The sequence below is a fragment of the Nipponia nippon genome, unplaced genomic scaffold, assembly GCF_047370975.1.
Source record: "Nipponia nippon isolate SJK-2023a ecotype South Korea unplaced genomic scaffold, ASM4737097v1 scaffold_1, whole genome shotgun sequence".
Taxonomy (NCBI): Eukaryota; Metazoa; Chordata; class Aves; order Pelecaniformes; family Threskiornithidae; genus Nipponia; species Nipponia nippon.
The window spans coordinates 41,398,628-41,420,625 of record NW_028262290.1 but is presented as its reverse complement, the minus strand read 5'-3'; the positions used below and the strand labels follow the sequence as shown (position 1 = coordinate 41,420,625).

The following is a 21,998-nucleotide window of genomic DNA, read 5'->3' as shown; positions in this document are numbered from 1 at the left end:
ACTAATCAACCAACAAGCTGAAAATCATTTCCCAGTAGAAAGTGATTAGAGAGATACCTGTTTTTATCAAATGAAGTTCTAGCCAAGCGCGATTGCAATATAGCAGTTATCTAAGGTGGAGGGAAAAAAATATGGTCTATGATTGAAATGCAATTAGAATTTTATTATTAAACAGTGATATCAGAAATAATCAGATACTTACCATGGCAGCTTGATCTCCCATCTTGTCTAGACAAGAAGCCCTGTAAAGCTAAAGAACAATGAGCTTTAAGTGAAACAGCACAGAGATCTCCCACACAGCTCAGAAGGCAATAGAAACTGGGGGGGCTCTAGTATTCTTGGTGACACAGTACTAAAAGAGCTATTATTATTTCTTTTTAAAGTAGGACATGTTTGTTCATTGCTACTGTCATGTTATTACTTTATCTATATACTACCACCCTGCATAGTAAAAGTTAATATGGGTAGCTTACAACAGCTGTCAGAATTAGATGCTGTGTTCAACTGCTACATTTCAAAAATAGATACTCCAAGAATTTCACCTTGAGAATAAATTTTTAAAGAAAGCTCTCCATTAAATGCCAAAAAAAAATGCTGTGAAGAAGTATGTAGTGATATCAGATAACCACATACCTGATGTAGAGTTTGCACAACATCTCCTAGTTTCCCAGCAACATCCAGTTGGAAAAAGTGTTCTGTTGTACCCTACAACCAAAAGTACATTTACTACAAATGAGTTTAAAATAAAGCTTAGTGAAAAAAAGTTAAAATTAAAATCAAAATACTCTAAAAACTGGTCAAAGTATGCTATCAAAGGTTGCAGTATATCTAAAACATTCCAAAGGCAGATGTTAAACCTGATTTCTTTTTTCTTTACAGATATATTTTCCCTGCGGTAAGGTCTTTGTGCAGTGTTTAGTCTGTTATTTAATACAATGCAACATAATAGCTGTGAAGCGAACAAATTAATATTAGCGTAAACATCAGTAGATGTAGAACTAGTACCTGCTCTGTCTATTTTAGTATCAGGTAAACACATGTAGAACTAGTAAATGACATGTTACATTTAAACAGCTACTGTGTATCTTTTAGACAAAAGATGCCAGGCTATCAAATCTTTAAAGTCTAGGCTATAAAAGTTATCATTCTCTTCTACATAAATAGCTTTGAGCCAAAAAGATCCCAGACCCAATCAGAACCTGTTTTGACTAGTCACGTACAAAAAACCTCACTAACACATCACCCAGCATATGTGGCATACTCATTTTTTCCTCTACAAAGTTCTCCCAGCTTTCCTGAGTGTTGTTTCATAGTACGTATTTCTGGTTTTGACTTAAGTATATTAAAAGCATGTGCATGGATCAACTGATATTAACTTTTACACATAACTCATATTTAGCAAAGGTGGTGGGATCCCTTGCAGACCCCTGAATGTAGTACAAAACTGTATCAACACATTTCTGTGGGGTTTTGTAATTTCTCAGGCTAGACTTTTAAAAAAAAAAAAAAAAAAAAAAAAAAAGACTACATCAAGACATTGATCAGTGGACACAATAGGATTAATTTAAAACTGAAGGAAAGAAGACATGGAAATCTAAATGATCTTCAGTGTAATGTATGTGATCTGAGCTGAACCGACAGCAATCCAAGAGGAATGCATGCTTCAGGAAGCAAATGGAGCTGGACTAAAGGGAGACAAGAAATTCAGTAGCAATTTAGATAAAAGCCTTGTAACATTTCACCCAGAGCACCATTTTTCTTCAACAGGGAAATCACAGCTCTCAGAAATCCTAGTGGATGGTCTACAAGGATTGCTTACAGCCAACAATGTAAAAGCTTTTGTGAGCGGTTCTCTCTGTACCTCTCCTGCCATATGCAAAGACAATAGTTCAGTATTTTGTAATTGATCTGAAACAATCAATGCAAGACACGGAAGATAAAATGTACTACCAAATTCCAGCACTCAGTGACACATCTGGAACTGGCAATGATTCAAGTAGAAGATATTTAGCAGCAACAGAAAAAAATCCTGAAATGACTGAAGGCAAACTAGATTTCTTGTTTTAATATGCAGAAATATAGCTGCACTTCTGTGAAGTAAATCATAATGGTTAACTGTCAAGAATGTTTTAGGTATGAATGAATCTTGTCTTAGGAGAAAATAAAGTGAAAAGCCTTCCAAACATCCCTTTTGATTCTTTTCTTTTTCACTGTGTTGGCAATGTGATAAGATATTTGCATGATACATAATAAATCTTGCACATGCAGGCAAAACAGAAAATAGAAGGACTAGAAGAGAAAACAGGTTCAACACATGAAGAATTACTGGCATAAAGCAAATAAACAAAGAAAATTTAAAAATACTAGTTTGGAGACAGATCTAATCATAAAACCAACCCAAAGCAGTTTTGAGAGAACAGAGATCATCTCTTGCCTCTTTGCTGTTCATTACAATAATGCAAATTTATGGACTCCATCATTCTTGAAATTTCTTACTTGAACAAATATGTTGAGACAAATATTTCTGTCTGTTTCAATTCTTGGGCAAATATGGTGTCTAATGACTCTGCATTTTCATTGTGTGTTTGTATCTTAACCCATCTCGCATTCCAGGTAAAAAACTCTTTCTTCTATGTCTTGAAGCCTCCAGGCTCAGGATCAGAGCAGACCCACCCCATCAGCAGAAAGCAACCAGAAGTAAGCTCCGATTTCTGCTGTGAGCAGCCTTATCTGCCATTTCTTTGAACTGTGAAGCACTCAGCTGGGAAATATCAATTAGCAATCTCACATCTTAGGTGTCAGCAGAACTGAGGAGAAGCCACTTAGCCAGGATGCAGTGTCCACTGAATACTAGCAGCCAGCTGACAGCTCTGACTGTTGAGCCCACAGAGCCGCACATCAAGGTAAACAGCAAGTGTCAAGTCCGCAGTATGTCCTCCAAGAAATATCACAAACCCATTATGGAAGAATTCAGACACTTATTTTATCAATATGCACAATTACTTTTTTTTTTTAAGCTTTATTGTCATATTCCTCAAATTATAATTATCTTACTCTTTCAGAAATGAGAACATAAATCCTTGCAAAACATTAGTTTGCTAAGAATAGCGAAAAAATATATACTTACTCTTACTGTTTTATAGGGTGCAATAATGTTTCTTTCTTTAATGAGAAAAACCTGAAAGAGTAAGAGATGTTACAGTTTCAGTCCTTAAAAAAAAAAAAAAATAAAATCAGAAGTACTGATAAAAAGACAAAGCTAAGAACGCTGTTTAAGCAAGCAGAACACCGGGCTGCAATACCCTGCTTTACCTACCCCAGATAAACTGCAGAAAAACAATGACCTTTTATAGCAGCTAACTGCAAGAGAGGCAAGTGTCCAATTTAGCTCAGAAGCTTACTTACTTATGTAGTTTATTAGTGGGTTTTTATTCTAATCATATGATCTTCAAGGAGTTGCAGCATTAAAGCCAATACGCACAGCCATCTGTCTTAATCCCATTCAACGGAAGGATCCTCCCCCTCTTTTCTTCTGGTGGCTCATGCCCTTTGGGTTCTGTCCTGATGGGAATTTCCCCACAGGGGCAACTCACAACATAAACTACTATGTAAACCTTCTCAAATGAACCCCTTCTTCCCCTGTCAAACATTTCGCTTCCAGTTCTAACTGCCATGAAGACCAGATTTCCTCTCTCATCCAACAGCATGTTTTTCAACAGTTTTGTTTCTCTGATGCTATTCTCACATCTGAGAGGATCTTCCCTCCCCAAAACCCACATGAACCTATTATCCTTCTTCAGAACATTCTCACAACTCCTATAGAAAGACTTGACTGCTAGCACATTGGTTTGTAGATATCACCTTACTATCTGCTGTCTGAAAGAAGACAAGCCAAAATAAGTCATGGTTTTGCTCTGCAGGGAAGGCTCAAACTTGTTAAATCTCAGGCCTGAGTGTAAGACTTGGGATTGATTCTGAGCTGCACAAAACACACTGGAGAGCACTACCAGCTGTCTTCGGCTCCATGGTGCAAGAGACTTGGCTGATCAAAGGGCCTTATCCAGTGCCTCGGTTTGCTTCCTACCGCTAGCACACCTGTGGTTCTACACTCCACGGCATCGTGGCAACAGCCTCAAACCAAGAGTAAATATTAAACTTGCAAGAACAGGTGCTGTACCATTCTCTAGCCAGAAGCCTTCTGGCTGGCACGTACAGCCTTCCCACATCCCGCCGGCTAACAGCAGAGCCAACCTTCACCAACGACCACTCACAGCACTGTCCAGCCAGAAGAGAGTGAGTGGTATGCTTCGAAGCCTACAAGGTCAGCATGCCTCTCTAAGCGCTACATTAAAAAAATAATGGCAATTAGTGCCTTTCATCTGACATCAGCAGGTACAGATCTGAATCCGGCCATATGAGAATAAGAATCAGACACCTGCTTTACACTCAGATCAGTCTTCTGCAGGATAATTAAACATTTTTCTACACTGAGAGCCACAAATTACATGAGAAAGTAGGGAAAAAAAAAGTAAGCAGAGCAAAAACTTTAGCATACCACATTTATTTCCTGTTCTGGAGCATTTTTCCCCAATTTTATCTTGAGAAAAAAATACTGAAATAATCTCCAATTATTATTTCCATTTGCTGTATTTTATAGCCATTAGTTTTTAAGTTGCCTGTTAGGTAAAGCAAAGCTTCTTATCCAGCTATGCGTTAACATTTTTTTTTGAGTCTGAAAAGGCAAAGATGTTTCAATTATTCGTACGTGCAGTTTCCTACGAGGCAGAAATTCTACTCAGAAAAAATATTTATCATTAGATCATAAGTACAACTAGCGAGTACTTCACACTCAAAAGTCCCTATGCCTTTTATACAAAATACCAGCATTTATCATGCCACCCAACTATTTCAGAACATTTCCCCAGTGACAAGAGGACAACTGGCAAGCTACACGTGGGAGGGGTGGGGAGTGGGGTGCTAACCACACTTGCCATTTTAAAAGTTAATTCTCCTTTCCTATGAGGTGATTTTAGAATAATTTGTTCTTCAGAACATATACTAATGATGTATGGTGGAACAATTGAATGGAACAATTAGAAATACCTTTTTTAAAAACACTCAATACACAAAAAAACCTGCCAACACAAGAAACCTTCTCTACACAATACTCTTCACAGAAGCAGTTTCAAAATGAAATTAAATATACTGATTACTTTAACACAGTTCACAAACTTCTTCAGCGTAGATAATATTACATGCTTGAGTTCGTTTTTGACTGCAGCATACTTAACTGAGCAAGGCTATCAATTTTAGGTATTGCTAAAGACAGATTTTACAAAGATGCTAGAATGTTTTAAAGGATATTTCCCACCTCATCTCTGTTCTTTCCTGAAATGAAAACATGAACATTTTTTGGAAACTTTTACAGCTTTGGAACATCTATCAGCTGCAATTTATTAAAGCTTGAAGTATATTCCCTTGGTTAACATTAAGTATGAACATATCCAAGTTAATCACAACTCATGATTGAAACTTGAACCCAATATTTCAGGACAGCTACTGAAAATTATTTGGTGGACATACAGCACAGTCCAATGTTTTCAAAGCTGAACTGCAAGGATCAAGATGGCTCTACTATCACCACTACATTCTGCAGAAAGTAGGAGAAAGCAATATAGCAAGACCAAAACAAAGATGATTAATAACCAGTTTAATTTCAGTCTATTCTTCTTTTTCATTCAATTCTGAAATTGCCCTAAGCTCCATTATAAAATGCAGACTGCAAAAAGTTCACTTTATCAAATTAACGACTTAATGAAGTCATTAACATTTTGAAGTTTCCAGCATCAACAGCTTCACATTAATGCTAAGTTTTTGACACTAATTAGTTTTATTTCCAGTTAACTCCCCACCCTAAGACTCCAGCTTTGAGAAAGACAGCATTAAAGAACATAACCTCGCTCGTTTATATGTCAACAATCTGTTATATGCTGGTCTTACCTGGTTACACACAACAGAAATCCCTCCAGATGTATCCCTAAAATGTAAATAATATATTTGAAGAGATGGGCGTTTCAGCTTTAAAAGGAATTAAATACATATATACAGTAACTCAAATTCATTCACGTACCGTGTGAAAGGGTTATTTGCTTCATTATCTTCTGGGGCTTTTATACTAATGCAGTCTCTCAATGGTATCTGCAACAAGTATAAAAATACATACTCCCTCTTAAAAGCTTTTTAAGGAGAATCTTAAGTTACCAAGAAATTCTAAGTTCACACTGCTTACCTTGATAATGGCTTGGATATTGTCATCAGGTTCAAAAATGATTGACTTTGAACAGATTTTTAGAGAGCCTCTGAATTTTCTGAAAGGAACAATAAAACAGAAAGTAGTTGTGTATGTGTTAGAGATACATGAGACTATAATGACACCAGTAAATGAATGTATGTAAGAGTTTTGTACCTTTCATCTCTGCAACCTTTATTTGTAATATGATTAGCTGTATGCTGTTCGAAGTAGTATTCTTCCAGGTTAAGAAGAAGCAGTGAAAACCTACAAAGAAATAAAAATGATTTATTCAGAAAGAAAACAACATAACAGTTACTATTCTTAATGAAATATATCAAGTGTTTGGGAAGTCTTCACTGCTTTCTGTGCCATGCCCCACACCCCAAAAATCAACTAATTTAATTTAACTTTTTAAAAGAACAAACCCATATGGAAAATTTGTGTGGACATGAAGAAGATTGACTGATGCTCTTCCAACATATATAAGGTTAGATATTTGATTCTGTTCATAGGTCTCAGGTGGGAACTATCCTAACATAGCCAGGCTTCCCCCCAGTAAACATTAGTTTAGCCCTGATCAGTGTATGCCAGTCAAAATACGCAACAACACAAAAGGAGGGGCAGGAACTAATCACTTGGAATGGAGGAGATTAGGTCTTTATGAAGCAAAGCCAAATTACATTGGTCTAAAGTGTTAAGTGAAAACACGGCCATGGCTTTTACAACACGGCTGAGCCACTCAATGGATATCCTCTGAGGAAGCATTCATTACCTTCCCCTCCAACCACATTTCTGCACTTCCCCTGTACCAGTGCCTGTTCAGCCCCACAGGAAGCCTATTTATGGACTAATCAAATAGACAAACCTCAACAACAACAAAAAAAAAATAAAAAAATTGAAGTCTTCTGAAGTATTTAACTGCAGGATCATAGTAATACCAGCGCTGGTATGAGGTAAATGCAAATAGGCTAGGTTAGATATAACATGAACTGTGTTCCCTAACAACTTAACTTAAACTGCTTCAAGTGATTAAAACTCACCAACTTTACTAACAGGGTGAATAACATGGTCACCTACGCATTTCAGCTGTGGAAAATGCCAGTGGGTTTTGGCACAGCAGGAGGAGCAGAAACATCATATATCACTTCAGCTGGAAGTACAACAGCTTGTTTGTGCACAGCGCTGATCTGATCTGCAGAAGTACTTAGTATTTATTCACATCCACGCTTTGAGCTTTTTGTACTGTGTTCGTGATGTGCTTCACGAGACATGCCCATGACAGTGCTAATAAATGCCAAGTGTCCCCAGAGCAGTATTCAAATAGCAGTAAACATGTCAAGAGTTCACAAAATGAACTGAATGTACTGAATAGCCTGCTCGTTAAGAAAGCATATTTCACAATAGAAAAAACAGCATTATTGGAAAATACATCTTGTTCACGTAAGATTTGTGTTGTATCTGTTATATTAACCAGAACATAACAATAAAGGTTTACTGTAACTACGAGTAACAGTGGGTCCATATACTCAAAACTGCTTTGAGTCCAAGATACTTTGTCCTAATGCTCTGCTGCTTCTTCAAAATGGCATTATCTTTACCTCTCCTCTCTTGAAAACAGGTATTTTATGATGCCATTAAGAAACAACTGATGTTAAAATGTTAGAAAACATATGAATTAGAACAGTATACACTACACAAAACTCCTTAAGAAATTTCAACACAAATCTCAAAAAGTCTCTTCAGCCTCTACCCCAGTTGCTGTTACTGTATGGTTCTTGAATATCTCTAGTTTCCGATGGGGTTTTAGGGGCTTTGCCTTCATGTATCCTTTCCCAGAAGACATAACTTCCGTTGCCTTCTGTTTCTCATAGAAGTCTGTTCTTCAAACTTACTGAGACCTATGAAAGCATGTCCTATCAACAAGTGCAAACTGAATTTCCAAGTTTCTGAGGCCTTGGTGCCTTTGAAGGAGCCAAATCATTCTTTTCAGATTTATTTTGATCACTCACCTTCAGGAAGCTAAAATAGAAGGCCTAGCTCTGCATTTTGAGGGAAAAAAATCCTCACTAGGAACAGTCTACACGCTAACTTCCACACAGTTACCATTAAATCCATTTTTCAACACATCATCCAGTTGAAATCATCTGGGACAAACCTAAAATTTCTGGGATTTTGCAAACTCAGATCTAGCAACTCCTATCACATTTTGATTGAAAGCTTTTTAATATAGCTACGTTAGGATATATAAAGAGCAATTCACCATCAATGGGATGTTGAATATCAACTTAAGATAAACTCTTCATATAGGCTAACTAGGTACTGTGGGAAATTGTAAGTTTCTTCCTTTCTAAATACAATATTTACTAGCAGCATCCAGTTTACCCTTGTGCTATTAGTCTCTCTGTGTCTCTTCCGCACGACTACGCACTATCCAGTTTTACAGAGACAGCATTGCTGTAGAGCTCCTTGCTGGAGACCAGTGACCTCCTGTGCCATAATCTCATGCTCACTTTCTGATTTCAGCTTTGATGCCTCAAGAAAGGGTTTGTATTGCTGGCAGCTGTTAAAGCAGTTTTCTCCAAACGTTGTACACATCATATAGGCCAAGAGCATTTTCCACATTTTATCTCTCCCCCCATGCTCTCCACAGAGCCTTCCAGGTGGTTCTGCAGTCTCTTCCAAGCATTTCTGTGCTTGTCGCTACTCTCCTACTTGCAAGTCCATTTACTCTAACTGCATTTTCCTCTATTTTCAGTCTGCTATGAGTCACTTCTGCAGGCAGACAGAGCCAGACACCAAATCTCCACCAATACAACCACCAATCTCTACTCTTCCTAAGTGCCCATTCCAATTGGGATGAACTTACAGTCTGTCCAAAGATTCTGTCACAAAACTGCACCTTTCAAAATTCCACCTTTCTTGGCCATAAAGTATCCCTCAAACCACATGATGTCACGGTCTGCTTCTTCACCAGGACAGAAGAACATATGATTAAAGAAAGATATCATTAGCTAAGAAGAAACATTGCTATTCTTTTTCCTGGAGTCCAACTGTTTGCATGCACATGTCAAGCCTATCTTTAGCTTTTTTTCATGATACTGCCAGTGTGTTCCAGCTCCCTGGAGTTTTTCGCATCTCCTTTTCTCTTGCTGTTCTGCTCTGTCATGACAATAGTCCCTCTTACCTTCATTTCTACAAATATATTTTCAAGTTCTAGTTATGATACCATAAGTAGAACCGAAATTTTCAGACTTGCATCTCAACTACCGGCTACCAAATCTAGACCACTACAAGTTACTGCTAATTATGAACTCTGGAGATTATGAAGCGTGATCTCTGGAATAACCTTCTGGAATTTCTCAACTAATCTCCGTCCTTACTGCTTAAGTATTTAAATTTCATTTGTCTGTGTTAATGATCCACAGGGCTGTCAAAAAAAGGAAAAGTCAAGTTTAATCAGATGTTACTAGAATACAGTCAGAGCTTTTTATCTTCACAGAACAGACTTCTTCCACATAAATAAGTAGAGGCACTGATAGTTATTGTATCAACAAGGTCTCTCTTGAGAACCATCACTGCACAGGATGATACTTCAGGCTTGCCAGGAGGTTTAACAAGTATTTACAGATAGCAAAGGAACAGATCAATCTCTGCTATATTGCGTGAGTAGGCAAACACAGTGTTGTGAAGGCCTGAAAAAATAGGAAAACAATCACAATAGCTATACAATTAAAGCAATAGGGATCTTCAACATGAAACTAAGCAGTTGGACTTTAGGCTGACTGTCTTGCCAAAAGCTAAAGAAGGTATTCCAAACACACTTGTGATATCAAGATGACGGACATACAAAATTTATACACTATCAACTGCTATGTAGTCCTACGACAGGAATTTGTACACACACTTAGTATAGATCTAAAATAGTAATTTAATTCTTCTGCACATGACAGGAAGAAAACAACCCAAAAAAACAAAAAATAACAGTAGGAAGAGAATGCACGATACCCTGTATAAGAAGCTGAATAAATCTCTAACAGCTGAGAACTGTATTTTGTACAGCCACTGAGCAGCTGTGCTGTTCCCTGTGCTGAGTACTGAACAGCACACGCTGTAAGCCTATGACTTACCACACTGCCCCGGAAGAACAGCCTGGATCACAAAGCCAATGACAAGTCAAGTAAGACTAAGCAAGTCTATTCCCAGTCTACCCTCCCTTGCCTTCAAGTCTGACCCCAAGACATAAGAAAATCCTCAACCTCAGCAATTAGTCAGGCAGACTGGTCTTCCAGTGAGAAAGACTGGATAACTTCAATAATGCAATTGCCCCCCCCCCCAAAGAAACCTATCAAAAAAAAAAAAAAAATCATTTTTCCCCCCAAAAGTAAACCATAAGTATTAACTAGGAAACGTACAAAAATACTATTATATCTAAAATGAAAGAGTTTTCTTTTTTGGTCCTTTTAAATTATCAACAAGAACTAGTATCTGAAAAAAACTAGTTCTGGTTCTAACACACACAGTTGTGGTTTTTAATAAAAATCAAAGGGATCTTCTACATCTGCCTGCTGCTCTCAAACTTTGTATTTCTATAATACAGTAATAATCAAATATCAGAAACTATTCTGTTTCAGGCAAACAGAAAAGGATGAAGTTTGAGATATTTTTCTTATCATGAGCAAGGGGTTCATTTTAATCCATTTTCAAAATGTATAACCCAATTGTTACTTGAAATTTCCCAAGTATAAATGATTTAATCAGCGTTCATTAAAAATGTACTTAGAGAACAGTAATGCTACATCTTCTCTGGAAAGCAACTCAAATATCTGTTGATGCAAAATTCTTTGAAATCAAGCAATAAAATTCACACCTTAAAGTGTATTACAGGATATTTTTATGCTGGCTTCCTAATAAAGACACGTTTCACAGGTTTATGTTTACAAATTTTGTGGTCACCATGCTATTTAATGGCTTGCAACAGACTGAGGAAGTCAGTAAGCCACAGTCATGTCTTCAGCGATCATTTACCATTTTCTCTTGTATATTGAACTTGACATACTAGACTATTTAAAAAACCCAACAATATATTATTTTGGAAATGACAAAGAGAGACAAATTGACAAGATTTTCAAAGAAAGCTCAAACCCCATGAAAGTACCTATAAGGGGTGAGAGTTTGAAAGAAGCTCAATGCCTTATATTACAGCTTCTTAACAGTCTCATCTTTATCCTCAAAGTCTCGCCAAGAGCAAACAACCTTTCAGAAAACTTATGAGAAGATGATATTTTCTTAATACATGTGATCATTTGAAAATTGGAACTTAAGAAAAAAAAGCTTCAGTAGCTTCACTGGTCCAACCTAGCCCACCACTTGCAATGCCTCAAAAACTACTTACAGTTGTGGAGACCATTCACTTCCAACTGAAAAAGCTATCACATTAGCAGGTAGATCAGAACACAAGCTTCTGTTCAGAGCTGTGGAGTTTCCCCAGGACAGTTTTGCACTGATTTAGTAACCTGCATCGGTACATGGAAGGGAACATGAAGTACCAGAGACGGTGCAATGTGAAGGGGTCGGCGCAAGAGCAAGGTGGCCAGGGGCAAGAGCTCATCCTTTGGAAGGGAGCAAGCCTGCGCAGCAGCTCTGCTGTCAGAGACACTGAGGCAGTTTCACTTTCCAGGATGAAATGAATTGATAGCCACCATCACCACCAGGGCAAAGCCTTGAGCTTTAAAGCGGGTGGAAGGGCACTTAAGCTGTTACATCTGGGGTTTAATGCAAACCCTGTATTCAAAATCAACAGCAGAAGCAGCCTGGGGGGGAGGGAGCACAGAAGAAGAACACACTAGGTAAGGGAACATCTTCTATTATAACAACTCACATAGCTGGAAAAAAAAAACAAACAAACTTTAAAGAACATAAGGAGTTCCCCAGGTCTGAAAGGGAAGATTGTTCAGTCAGTCACAGTTGTGCCTGTCTGCCTGGGGGTGCATGTTGGGGGGGCAGGAGGGGAGGCAGTGGATAACCAGTGTAATGTAGTCACACCTCCACACCCCCCCAGATAACTTTAATGAAGGCTCTAACAGCTTTTGTGTTGGAACATCTCCAATTCCCACCCAGTGTCAGAAGTATACAGTACCTGGTGGAGTAAAGAATTAATCTCTTAATAGCGTATGACAGAGCTGTTTGAGCTTAAAAAGGTAAGCACCTACACTTACGGGGAGAGGTACATTAAAGCAGGCTAATATAATTTTGCTTGAAGACTTATTTCAAATTCCTGTCTCTCTATTGTCCCAGAAAAGTTATATTAAGAAAATCTGAAAAATTCATATGGAAGTGATGTGGAAGGTATTTTCTTGTGAAGGGAATCAGTATTACTTTGAGAAGCAGCTTCAGGGGAGGGGGGGAGAAAAAAAAAAAAAAAAAAAAAAAAGGCAAGCACCTTGCCAAGAAAAACAGAACTTAATCTACAGCAGCAGAAAGATAGGGGTGACACAGGTAAGGCTGGTACATGGACAAAGCAGCAAAGAACTCTGGTTGCTCTCTTTTAAATACAGAGTTGAAAGTGACTTGTTTATTTTTGCCTTTTTCAAAAAGCTCCCATGTAATTGCCACTCAGAAAAGGGCTGAGGAATATGAGTCAAGAACACACCCAAGACACATAGGAAAACTAGGCACAACACTAAGTAGCAGGAAAACACTTCCAAAACTTCACCTCATATGATGTCATCCCCTATGCACAAGTTTGGGAACTCAAATGGCACCCAAACATTCCTAGCATTGTTCAGAGCATGCAACAAAGCAGCGAATCTCACTTTACAAACTACAACCTGGGGTTTATAAGCCCTGCCAAGGTGCTATAAAATATCCTCCAAATAAAGAGTGTGTTGTCTCAGGCTTAGTCTACTTGAGAATTTTACTGTTACTTTGTTTGATGTGCATGTCCCTCTACACTTCAGTTTGAAAAGATCTCATCTGAGATCCAACAGCATAGGGGGAAAAAACAAAACCAAACCCCAACAAATCCACAATTTATTTTATATACCTACCATCTGAAGCACTGGACTTGTCCAAATTGGACACAGGAATGAATGTGCAGGGACCAGTGTCTTAGCAAAATCCCATTTATACCACCCAGAGGAAGTACCCCCTTGCTCCTGCTTTAAATTCTTAATCTGTGATTGAATTCCTACCATTTCCATCATTTCCTCAGGAAAGCACATGCTGGAAATCTACTTGGACACCAGGGTTTCAAGTGGCTGATCCAACACACCTTGCACAATCACCTGACCCAATACTGGAAGTACAATCCTGATAATGGAAGGACATCACCAGGAATGAAAAAGCAGGCCAGCCCAATCCAGCAGCAGCCCACAGCTATGTAAAACCAATTCTAAAATTAAACCTCCTCCTAATGAGAGCAAAATATCTACAGGCCAGCTGTAGGACTCATTTGCTGAAGTTTGAATAAAAGCCTTCATTATGTCTATTTTGTCCAAAGAGGGGAAGATAAGGCTACAAATTTATAAAAAAAAAAAATACCCAAATGCCCAAGCAACTATAATGCAAAAGATCCAACCACAGGACCTATGTGCTGCCAGTGGATTGCTTCGTATGAGTGATGTTCCCAGCAGAAGAGATGAACCCCTTGAACAGGAGGCTGAGCAGCATGCAAGAGAAACCAGCAGAACTGGTTAAAGTTCATTATGAAGAGCCGCTGTATCAAGCCTTAGACTTGGCCATCTTTGGGCACACTGACAACAGAACAAAGAACTCTATTTGTAAAGAGAGCAACAACCTGAGCCAAACACCACACCATTTAATGCGAAGTTTTGCAACTAAAATTGTTTGTAAAAAAGGATTCCTACTCATGAATGCTGAATATTTTAAAGATTAAATTATGTAAGCACGCACACAGCATTAATTAAAAAGGGATATAATATCTCATCTTGCTTTACTCTGAACACCTGGGCAAAGTGAAAATAGATGTCTACCAATACAGATGAATTTAAAGGGAAAATTCCTGCCAGAATGAACCCTGCTCAGCAGGGACATGGATTCATTTAATCACACGTAAAGTAAAACCTGCTGCTTGTTCTCAGTGTGCGCACGCAGGACATTTCAGTATTCTCTTGTTTTCTTCTAGGAAACTGCATACAGTCAGAAAAGTAGGTTTCTGTAACCAGACATAAAAGCAATCCAACTAATTAGTTAAGAGGAAATAATCTTTTTCAGGTCTTCCTGAATTAAAACTGATCTGGTCTTCCTTTCCCCCCAAAACAACTGCATAAGATTAACTTTTTACCTACTAAGTTTCACAGTGCTCTTAACCAGAACTTTCGTGGGTTACATTTTTGTAGAAAGCAATGTACAAATAACAACAACAAAAACCCCAAACAAACAAAAAACCAAAGCATACATGAAATGCAGTTGCCACAAAGTTTCAGAGAGTCCTGTTCATCTCACTAGGAAATATCTACACCAAGATTATGTAAACCAAGAGAAGCTTTGAAGCAGGAGTTGGTGTCTCTGTAACAATTACCCAGCAAGAAGGTGAAAAGCTCTGAGAGGCTATCCCTTCAATTAAGTGCTATAAAGAGCTTTTTTTTTTTTGTACTGTTTTAAGGCAGGACTATAAGGAAAACAGGAGACATAATTTGATACTTCTCATTTGATATTTCAGAGCCCAAAACCTTTTAAATCACTTAAATGTTTTTAAGATTTCCTTATTTAGAAAAGCACAGGAAGAAAGGGAGGGGAAAAGACCTGATAAGGGTACAAAATACATACAAATTTACTTTTATTTTACACAAATATCAATTGTTAGGCAAGGGGAAGAAACAGAGAAATAAGTTTGCAGATATTTAGATAGGAAAAGCTACCGGTGCAAATGAGAACAAGACTCATCTTTCATGAAGTGCTCAAATTACAAACTCAAATAATAAGATTTTAAAATGCTTACAAATATGAGCAAAGAAAAATATTTCTCATTAGAGACTTTCAATAACTACAGATCAGTAATGCTGACAGACATCGATACATTGGTTTTGTTTTCAGGGCTTTTTAGAAGAGATTTCGATCGCACTTGGGTTATTTGGGACAAGTCTGATGAGTTTTGGCCTTTTTCTCAGCTTCTCAAAAAAAAGGGAGACTATTTACAATAAATCTGTAACAAAGCTAATATAGTCATTCTTCTAGCTTTTCCTATACTTAAGATGTTTTACTTCAAAATTAAAAATCCTTCTCTTTTCCTTCTATACAGGAGGTTTATCCATTCTCTCTGCAGCCCCTCATACATAACTGAAACCACAGCAGCCCCCAAAAGCAGCAAGGAAGAGATATTCAATAAAACAAAAAGCGATCCAGAACATGCCCGTACTTTGAAAACACTTCAAAAGTTGCAGTAGCCTCATGGGATGAATAGCTATGAATCAGAATTTATACGGACAAAGTGAGCCGAGCTCTTTGTCATGTGGTTTTGTCACCAACAATTAACAGAGCTGCGTAACCGGCAGCATCAGGAATTTGCGGAGGGCTCGCGCGGGAGCAGCCTGCTGTCGGGCCCCTGGGCCTGCTGGCTCCCCAGTCACACAGCGGGCGGCAACTGGGGAGCCCTGCTCCCCCAGAGAAGACACCCGCGTCGCTCCACGGCACCGCCCTCGCTGACCTATTGCTCTCACCTTACTGAGATTGCCTACATGGCAATATTAAGATCGCAATGGGGTTTGAAACTTTGTGACAAGCCAGATGCAGATAAGCAGGACACTAGCTAAAAATAAGGGAGTAAACACAGGATATACTCTAGCACGTGTGGTAAGCTGTTCTTGTATGTTCAGTTAGCCACAGGAACACAAAATAGAGATTACAGTCAGAAAGCAGGAATGGGGTAATTGAATTTAACACTTTAAAGAGCTGTCACAGAGTCTGTAATTTAAGGGCTGACAATACACTGATTATATAATGTTCGAGAAAAAAAATAATAAACTCCCATCTATAGCGATGCAGGGCTGTAACTCCATGCCACTACACAACTGCAGACAAACAAATAAATAAAAATCTACCGACGCTATTTTCACGCAGTTTAGGCAAGGCGAGCGGCATTCATATTTTCCCAGGTCTGTTCTACAGCCTTTTCAGCCTTAACTCTCGGGACTCATTAGCCATCTGACTAAAATAGTAACAACAGCGAGGGGGAAGCGCGGCACAGCTGCCGGCCTCTGAGCCCGCCGCTCCGCCGGGGCCGGCCGCCTCCCTGCAGGCGGCCCTGCCGCCCGCGGCGCTCCGCCGGGCCCTGCGCCTCCCCGCCCCGGCGGAGGGGGCAGAGTGGGGAGGCGGGAGGGGAGGAGGGTGGGAGGGTGCAGGCCGGGGCACCGGGACACCGCGACCCCGCGCCCCTCTCGCCGGCGAGGGAGCGGGCGAGGCCGGCGCTGCGCCGCGGGAGGCGCCCCCGCCCCTGCCGCGGGGGCCGAGGCCGAGCGGGGGTGGCCGGGGCAGGGCCGCTCACCTCTCCTTGGAGTACAGCTCCCGCTCCAGCCGCCGCTTGCGGATGAAAGCCATGGAGCCGCCCGGCCGAGGTGCCGCCGCCGCCGCCGCCACAGCAGGCCAGGCCGCGCCGCGCCTCACGGAGGCGAGCGGAGCGGGCCGGCCCTCGGCCGCAGGCAGGCAGCCGGTCTGGCGGGCCCGGCCGGGGGCGCCCGCCCCGTTTATACCGCCGGAGAGGCGGGGGAAGGTGGCACTAGCAGCGGGGAAGGGAGCCTGTCGGCAGCGAGGGCTCTGCGCCCTCGCCCGGGCTGCGGCGTCTCTGCGGCCCTTTCAGGGCCTCCGGGGCGAGGGGGCCTGGGCCGGGCAGGAGCCGCCGGGCTGCCTCAGGGGGTCCCGGCGGGGCCCTCACCGCGGGAACGCAGCCGCCCACCCACCCACACCCCTCCCTCCATCCCTTTCCTTAAAGCTGCTGCAGTTTTATTTTTATTGTTGCTGGCACGGAGGTGCCACCCGTGTCCGCGGCTCACGGCAGCAGGGGCTGTGGGCCCGGGGCGGCGGTGGGCCCGGCGGGCCCGGCCTGCCGACGGCCTCCCGGGGCGGCCAGGGAGCGTGATGCCCGGGCCGAAGGTCGTCTTCGTGTGCGCACAGAGGGAAGCGCAGGCTTCAGTACATAGTGAAAGAGTCTGTTTACATGCATTTAAATAAAAATTTTGTAAATAGAATGCCATTGCAGTGAGATTCCTTCTGCCCATAACGTGTGTGTGACAGATGCTGCCCGGGCAGGAGGTGAAGTTCTGCCAGGTGTTCAAAACCTAAAAAAACCTCTGTGGAAGGGGGAGGTGAATGAAATCCCTTAGTTCATATAAAACACTTTGGTTCACCCTTTGGTTCATATAACTGCCATTGTATCGGAGCAATTTATAACGTGTTTGCTGACACAATCTCTTGTGAGGTAGAAAAATACTGCTATTTGCATTTTTAGAAGTAAAGAATTGATTCACAGAGCGGATGTAATTTTTCACATAGGAATAAAAAGAATTATAGACTTGTAGGCCTCAAGAGGTTGTCTAATCTCTGTGCTGAGGCTGAATCAGGTATATGTTGATCAGCGTTACTCAAGCATTTTCAATTTGTGGACCCATAAACAGGAATGTGAGAAGTGTTGTATATACTGAGAAGAGGTTTGCTTTTGCTAATTGTCTTTCAGGGACCTCTTAGGAGTCGTTCACAGAATCTAAGGAGGCGACAGATCACAGTTCGAAAAACACTGATATCATCCGCAAGAACTATTTGTCTAATTGATTTTTAAAAGCAGCTGTTTGAAGGAGATCTGCAACACTTGCCTGTAGCTGGTACAAATGTGGAACAGCATTTATGAATACGTATTTGTCCAATATTCAACCTGAATTTTCTTGGCTGCATTCCTTGTCATCATACTCCCAGTGGAAATGGACAATATTTGTTATGTTGTTCACATATGTTTTAATAAATATCTGTGTAAATGTGTTTGTTTATTTATACAATTGTTTATATGTGCAGGTATGTATATCATCTTCGCATAGACTAAACAATTTTTTTTACTTTCCTCATAGACTGCAGTTGTAAATGATTTATTCTTACAGCTTTGCTCTAGCTTCTTTCCAGTACGACTTTTGTCTTTATTTTAAAGTATAAGGCCCCTTATAGCAGTCCAGTTGAGTCATCAGCACTAACTAGAGTGCAGTAATTATGTCCCATGTATTACATGAGAGAAATGTCTATAACTGCATCCTTTTCTTCTTGTGACAGAAACTTGCTTCTGCTCAGAAATATTTTCTAACATTTTGCCACCTAGTTCTCCCCATTTTATTTTGTATGTTTGAGTTCTTCTCAATTGTAATATTTTGCCTTAGCCTTGATGATTTCATCCTGCTAACTTTAGACAGTTATCCAAGTTATGAAACTAGTTTTGAAATCTGATTCTGTCTTCTAGTTCCCAGGTTGGTGAAAACCAATATTTTTTCAATATATCTATATTCTGTTGCACCTTGCAGGTCACTAATGGAAATATTGAATAGAACTGAAATGACAACAGATCCTTATGGGATCTCACTGCAAATGCTCTCCAAGTTTGATTTTTGCAAGCAGCATGCCATTTAGTTGGTGGTTTCATGAAAACTATTTCCTTTGCTTTTTGTTTTAAGAAAGCTGTCATGGGACAGTGTCTAAATTATACTAAACTCAAGATCTGTGATACTTACTGTTTCTCTTTTTTCTAGTGAATCAGTGAAATTGATTGTAAAAAAGGGCACTAGATTAGTGTCAGAGCATCAGTTCCTGACAAACTTACGTTAACTTCTTTGTCATGGAATTTCTTCCAGCGTATCCCTCGGGATCAGAATTAATCTGGATAGCTTTGGACCTGCTTTCCTTAGATAGACACATTTTATGCTTTTCTAGTCGCCTTGGACCTAAGTAGTCTTTTAACAATTCAGAGATTATTTTTGCTATATTATTAAGCAAAATTCTTCAGGCCCTACTAACTTGAATACATATAATCTAAATAGTTTTTAACCCATTCCTTCTCTAAATTCTATAGTAAGATAAATTTAACTAAGTATCTGGGCACTTCTAATATATTTCCAGAACATTTTCTTGTTGCCTTTTATACCCTTTTTTACCTGTCACTCATTTTGTACTGTAGGCTTAGTGATTTTATTCTTTTATTCATATTCTTTTATGTTACTCTTCAGTTATATCCCCTTATTGTGTCTTTTTTTTTTTAAATCGTTGAAGAGCTCTTAATGTGATGTTAGCACAGTCTACTTAAGCTTCCCCTGCTTCCTTTTGCTCACATCAAGATAGCTTGCTATTGTATGTTTAATTAAAAATGAGTCTGTTGTTCTCTGTAGAAAATCTAGGTTAGCTTTAAATGACTGAGCTCAGGCCTAGACCATACAGAGAGGAGGTTAATTAACTCATATAGAATGGCATGCTGTTATGATGAGCCTGCTTTTAGTACCCAGCCTAGCCTGATTAAAGCTAGCTTAACTATTTCTACGTAACAATGCAACCCATAGCTGGCAGTGCAGGCGTGCTTTTTCTTCCTCTTTTTCTCAGAGTAAGGAAGTCTATTTTGGTAAAATGTGTCATCATCACTTTCACCCGGTTTACCTTCTGCCTTTAAAATTAAAATGAGCTCCTCCCTACTTGTCATGCAGTTTGACTGGGTAATGCCTCTTACAACTTCCTCTGTCCGTGAAGCAAAAGATTGTCCCTAAAATATTACAAGAACTTGATGGACCTTTTATGTCCTGCCATATTGTTTTTCTAACTGGTATTAAAGTAATTGAAATCCACTGTTATCCCATGGGCAAGCTCTTTGAATACCTTTATTAGTTGCTCAGAATAAGTCAGAAAAACCATCAACTTCCTCCTTTTGAATACAGCTATAGTCTACTATGAAAAATAGACCCCAGTCATGGCATACTTTTTCTTCCTCCTTTTCGTTTTCACCAAAAACAGTATCTTTTGTCTCTTCCTGGATTCAACACAAAATGAATCATCCTCCCCTGATTTCCTACATCCATTTTCCTTTCCATTTCTTTTCCATTCTTACATAGAACTACCACTGAAGTGTGCCACCATATCTCTGGGAGGCTACTAAAACCATATTTTTTCCATAGGTTCACTAGATGCATGGCATTTGACTTCAAATATCCCAAGATGTTTTTTACTACTTTCTTTTCTCTCTTAATGCCTACTTCTTTCTTCTCTCTTCCTCTCTAAGATTCCTTATTTTTAGCTCTTTATAACTGGCCTCTTTCAAAGTCCCTTTCTAATGTTGTTAAAGGGTCACCTCCCCATGTCTGTGAGTCACTGTCGTCAAATGCTCTTTCCTGTCCTTGTTGAATGGACATAATTTCTTCCCAATAATACTTATGGAACCTCATACCCCATGGTCAAGTAGTTCAGACCCCCTGTGAAACCATCCACAAAACTGTGCCGTTAACCCCAGTATTTGTCATGGAGTGGTCAAAACTCGATCCTCCCGATATAGGTATTAGTCTTTCTTCTGTCAAAGTGCTGTTATAATCCCGTCAATCTGGCTAGTTTCCTCCATTCTAGATTTGTGCCAGCGTCTTGCTAATGATGTCCTTGTCTTTGCTTGTATTTTCCAGGTAAGCACCCCTGCTCTTTTCCTTTTCCTGAAGAAATTGGTGGAGAGCAAATAATTGAAAGCATCAGAATGACAAGTCCTAGAACCATTGGTTAATGGTTGGACTCGATGATCTTAAAGGTCTTTTCCAACCTAAACGATTCTATGATTCTATTATATTTTCACGCCAGTAGTGCCACCTTAAATAAATAAAGAGTTCAATTCAGGCAATGCCCACATATCAGCACAAGCTTAAAGATGTACATAGATTTTTCTTTCAGGAACAAGGGAGTACATATAAATGTATATCGCCCAATATATACATTAATGTCATTGTGAATACAGGATTCATGTCTCAGGTGTGGTATTATACTTACTGGGCCAACAGTTTTATTAGGGAAGGTTTTTACAATAGTGGGTTTCTGGCAGATATTCTTCAGGGTATTTATCCAGTAAAGCTTTGTCTTTCGGGTACCTAAAAAGCTTCACGAAATACAATGCTCAAGTGTTCCATGTCAATCAATTCTATTATATTGAGAATTTTTAGACATGTTCAGAATAGGCTTAGCCTCAATTGTTGAAGTCAGTGGTGAAGTTCCCACTGAATTGTTGGGAGCATAAAAGACTTCTGAGTGTATTTCAAGGATTCATCCAATAATATATTTATTCTGCAAGGTATGTCAATGGCCAACGCGTGACACATTAACCAAAAGCAAAGCTAGTAAAGAATACTTTAGCTTATTGTTATTAGAGCTAGTCAGAAAACAAAAGCACATTTTTTTCATGGAAAATAACATAGTCACCTCTCACTGTTTTTCAGTGACATTTAAACTATTTAAAAGAAGTTTGCAGTTTTGTAAAGTTGGCATTTTTTAAAAGATACAAATGAATATTTTACTTTCAGCAAAAGTTTAGGGCAGGCTAAATTCTGCAAAGCAGACGCTAGCTCTAAGTTCTTTGTGGCATACACTATTTTTTCATTGTATGTGTACTCACAGCCTAGAATAATAGATCCTTAACTGGTACATCTTGCTTCTACCGCAGTAACAATAGTAGAATCAACAACATCAGCAACAACAATAATTAGAC

The 21,998-nt window shown here is 39.6% G+C and overlaps 1 protein-coding gene across 1 annotated transcript in view; it reads right to left on the bottom strand.

Moving 5' to 3' along the window:
* The window catches only part of NSMAF (neutral sphingomyelinase activation associated factor), a 41,124-nt gene extending 24,132 nt beyond the window's left edge, over nucleotides 1-16,992 (bottom strand). Inside the window, exons 1-9 of the mRNA XM_087752730.1 lie at nucleotides 16,794-16,992; nucleotides 6,467-6,556; nucleotides 6,290-6,368; nucleotides 6,131-6,198; nucleotides 6,001-6,037; nucleotides 3,128-3,178; nucleotides 634-705; nucleotides 203-250; nucleotides 58-110 (exon numbers count right to left, since the gene is read on the bottom strand). Coding sequence (XP_087608856.1) covers nucleotides 58-110; nucleotides 203-250; nucleotides 634-705; nucleotides 3,128-3,178; nucleotides 6,001-6,037; nucleotides 6,131-6,198; nucleotides 6,290-6,368; nucleotides 6,467-6,556; nucleotides 16,794-16,846 — 551 coding nt within the window. The 5' untranslated portion in view covers nucleotides 16,847-16,992. The remainder of the gene's footprint in view (nucleotides 1-57; nucleotides 111-202; nucleotides 251-633; nucleotides 706-3,127; nucleotides 3,179-6,000; nucleotides 6,038-6,130; nucleotides 6,199-6,289; nucleotides 6,369-6,466; nucleotides 6,557-16,793) is intronic.
* Nucleotides 16,993-21,998: the final 5,006 nt, after the last annotated feature.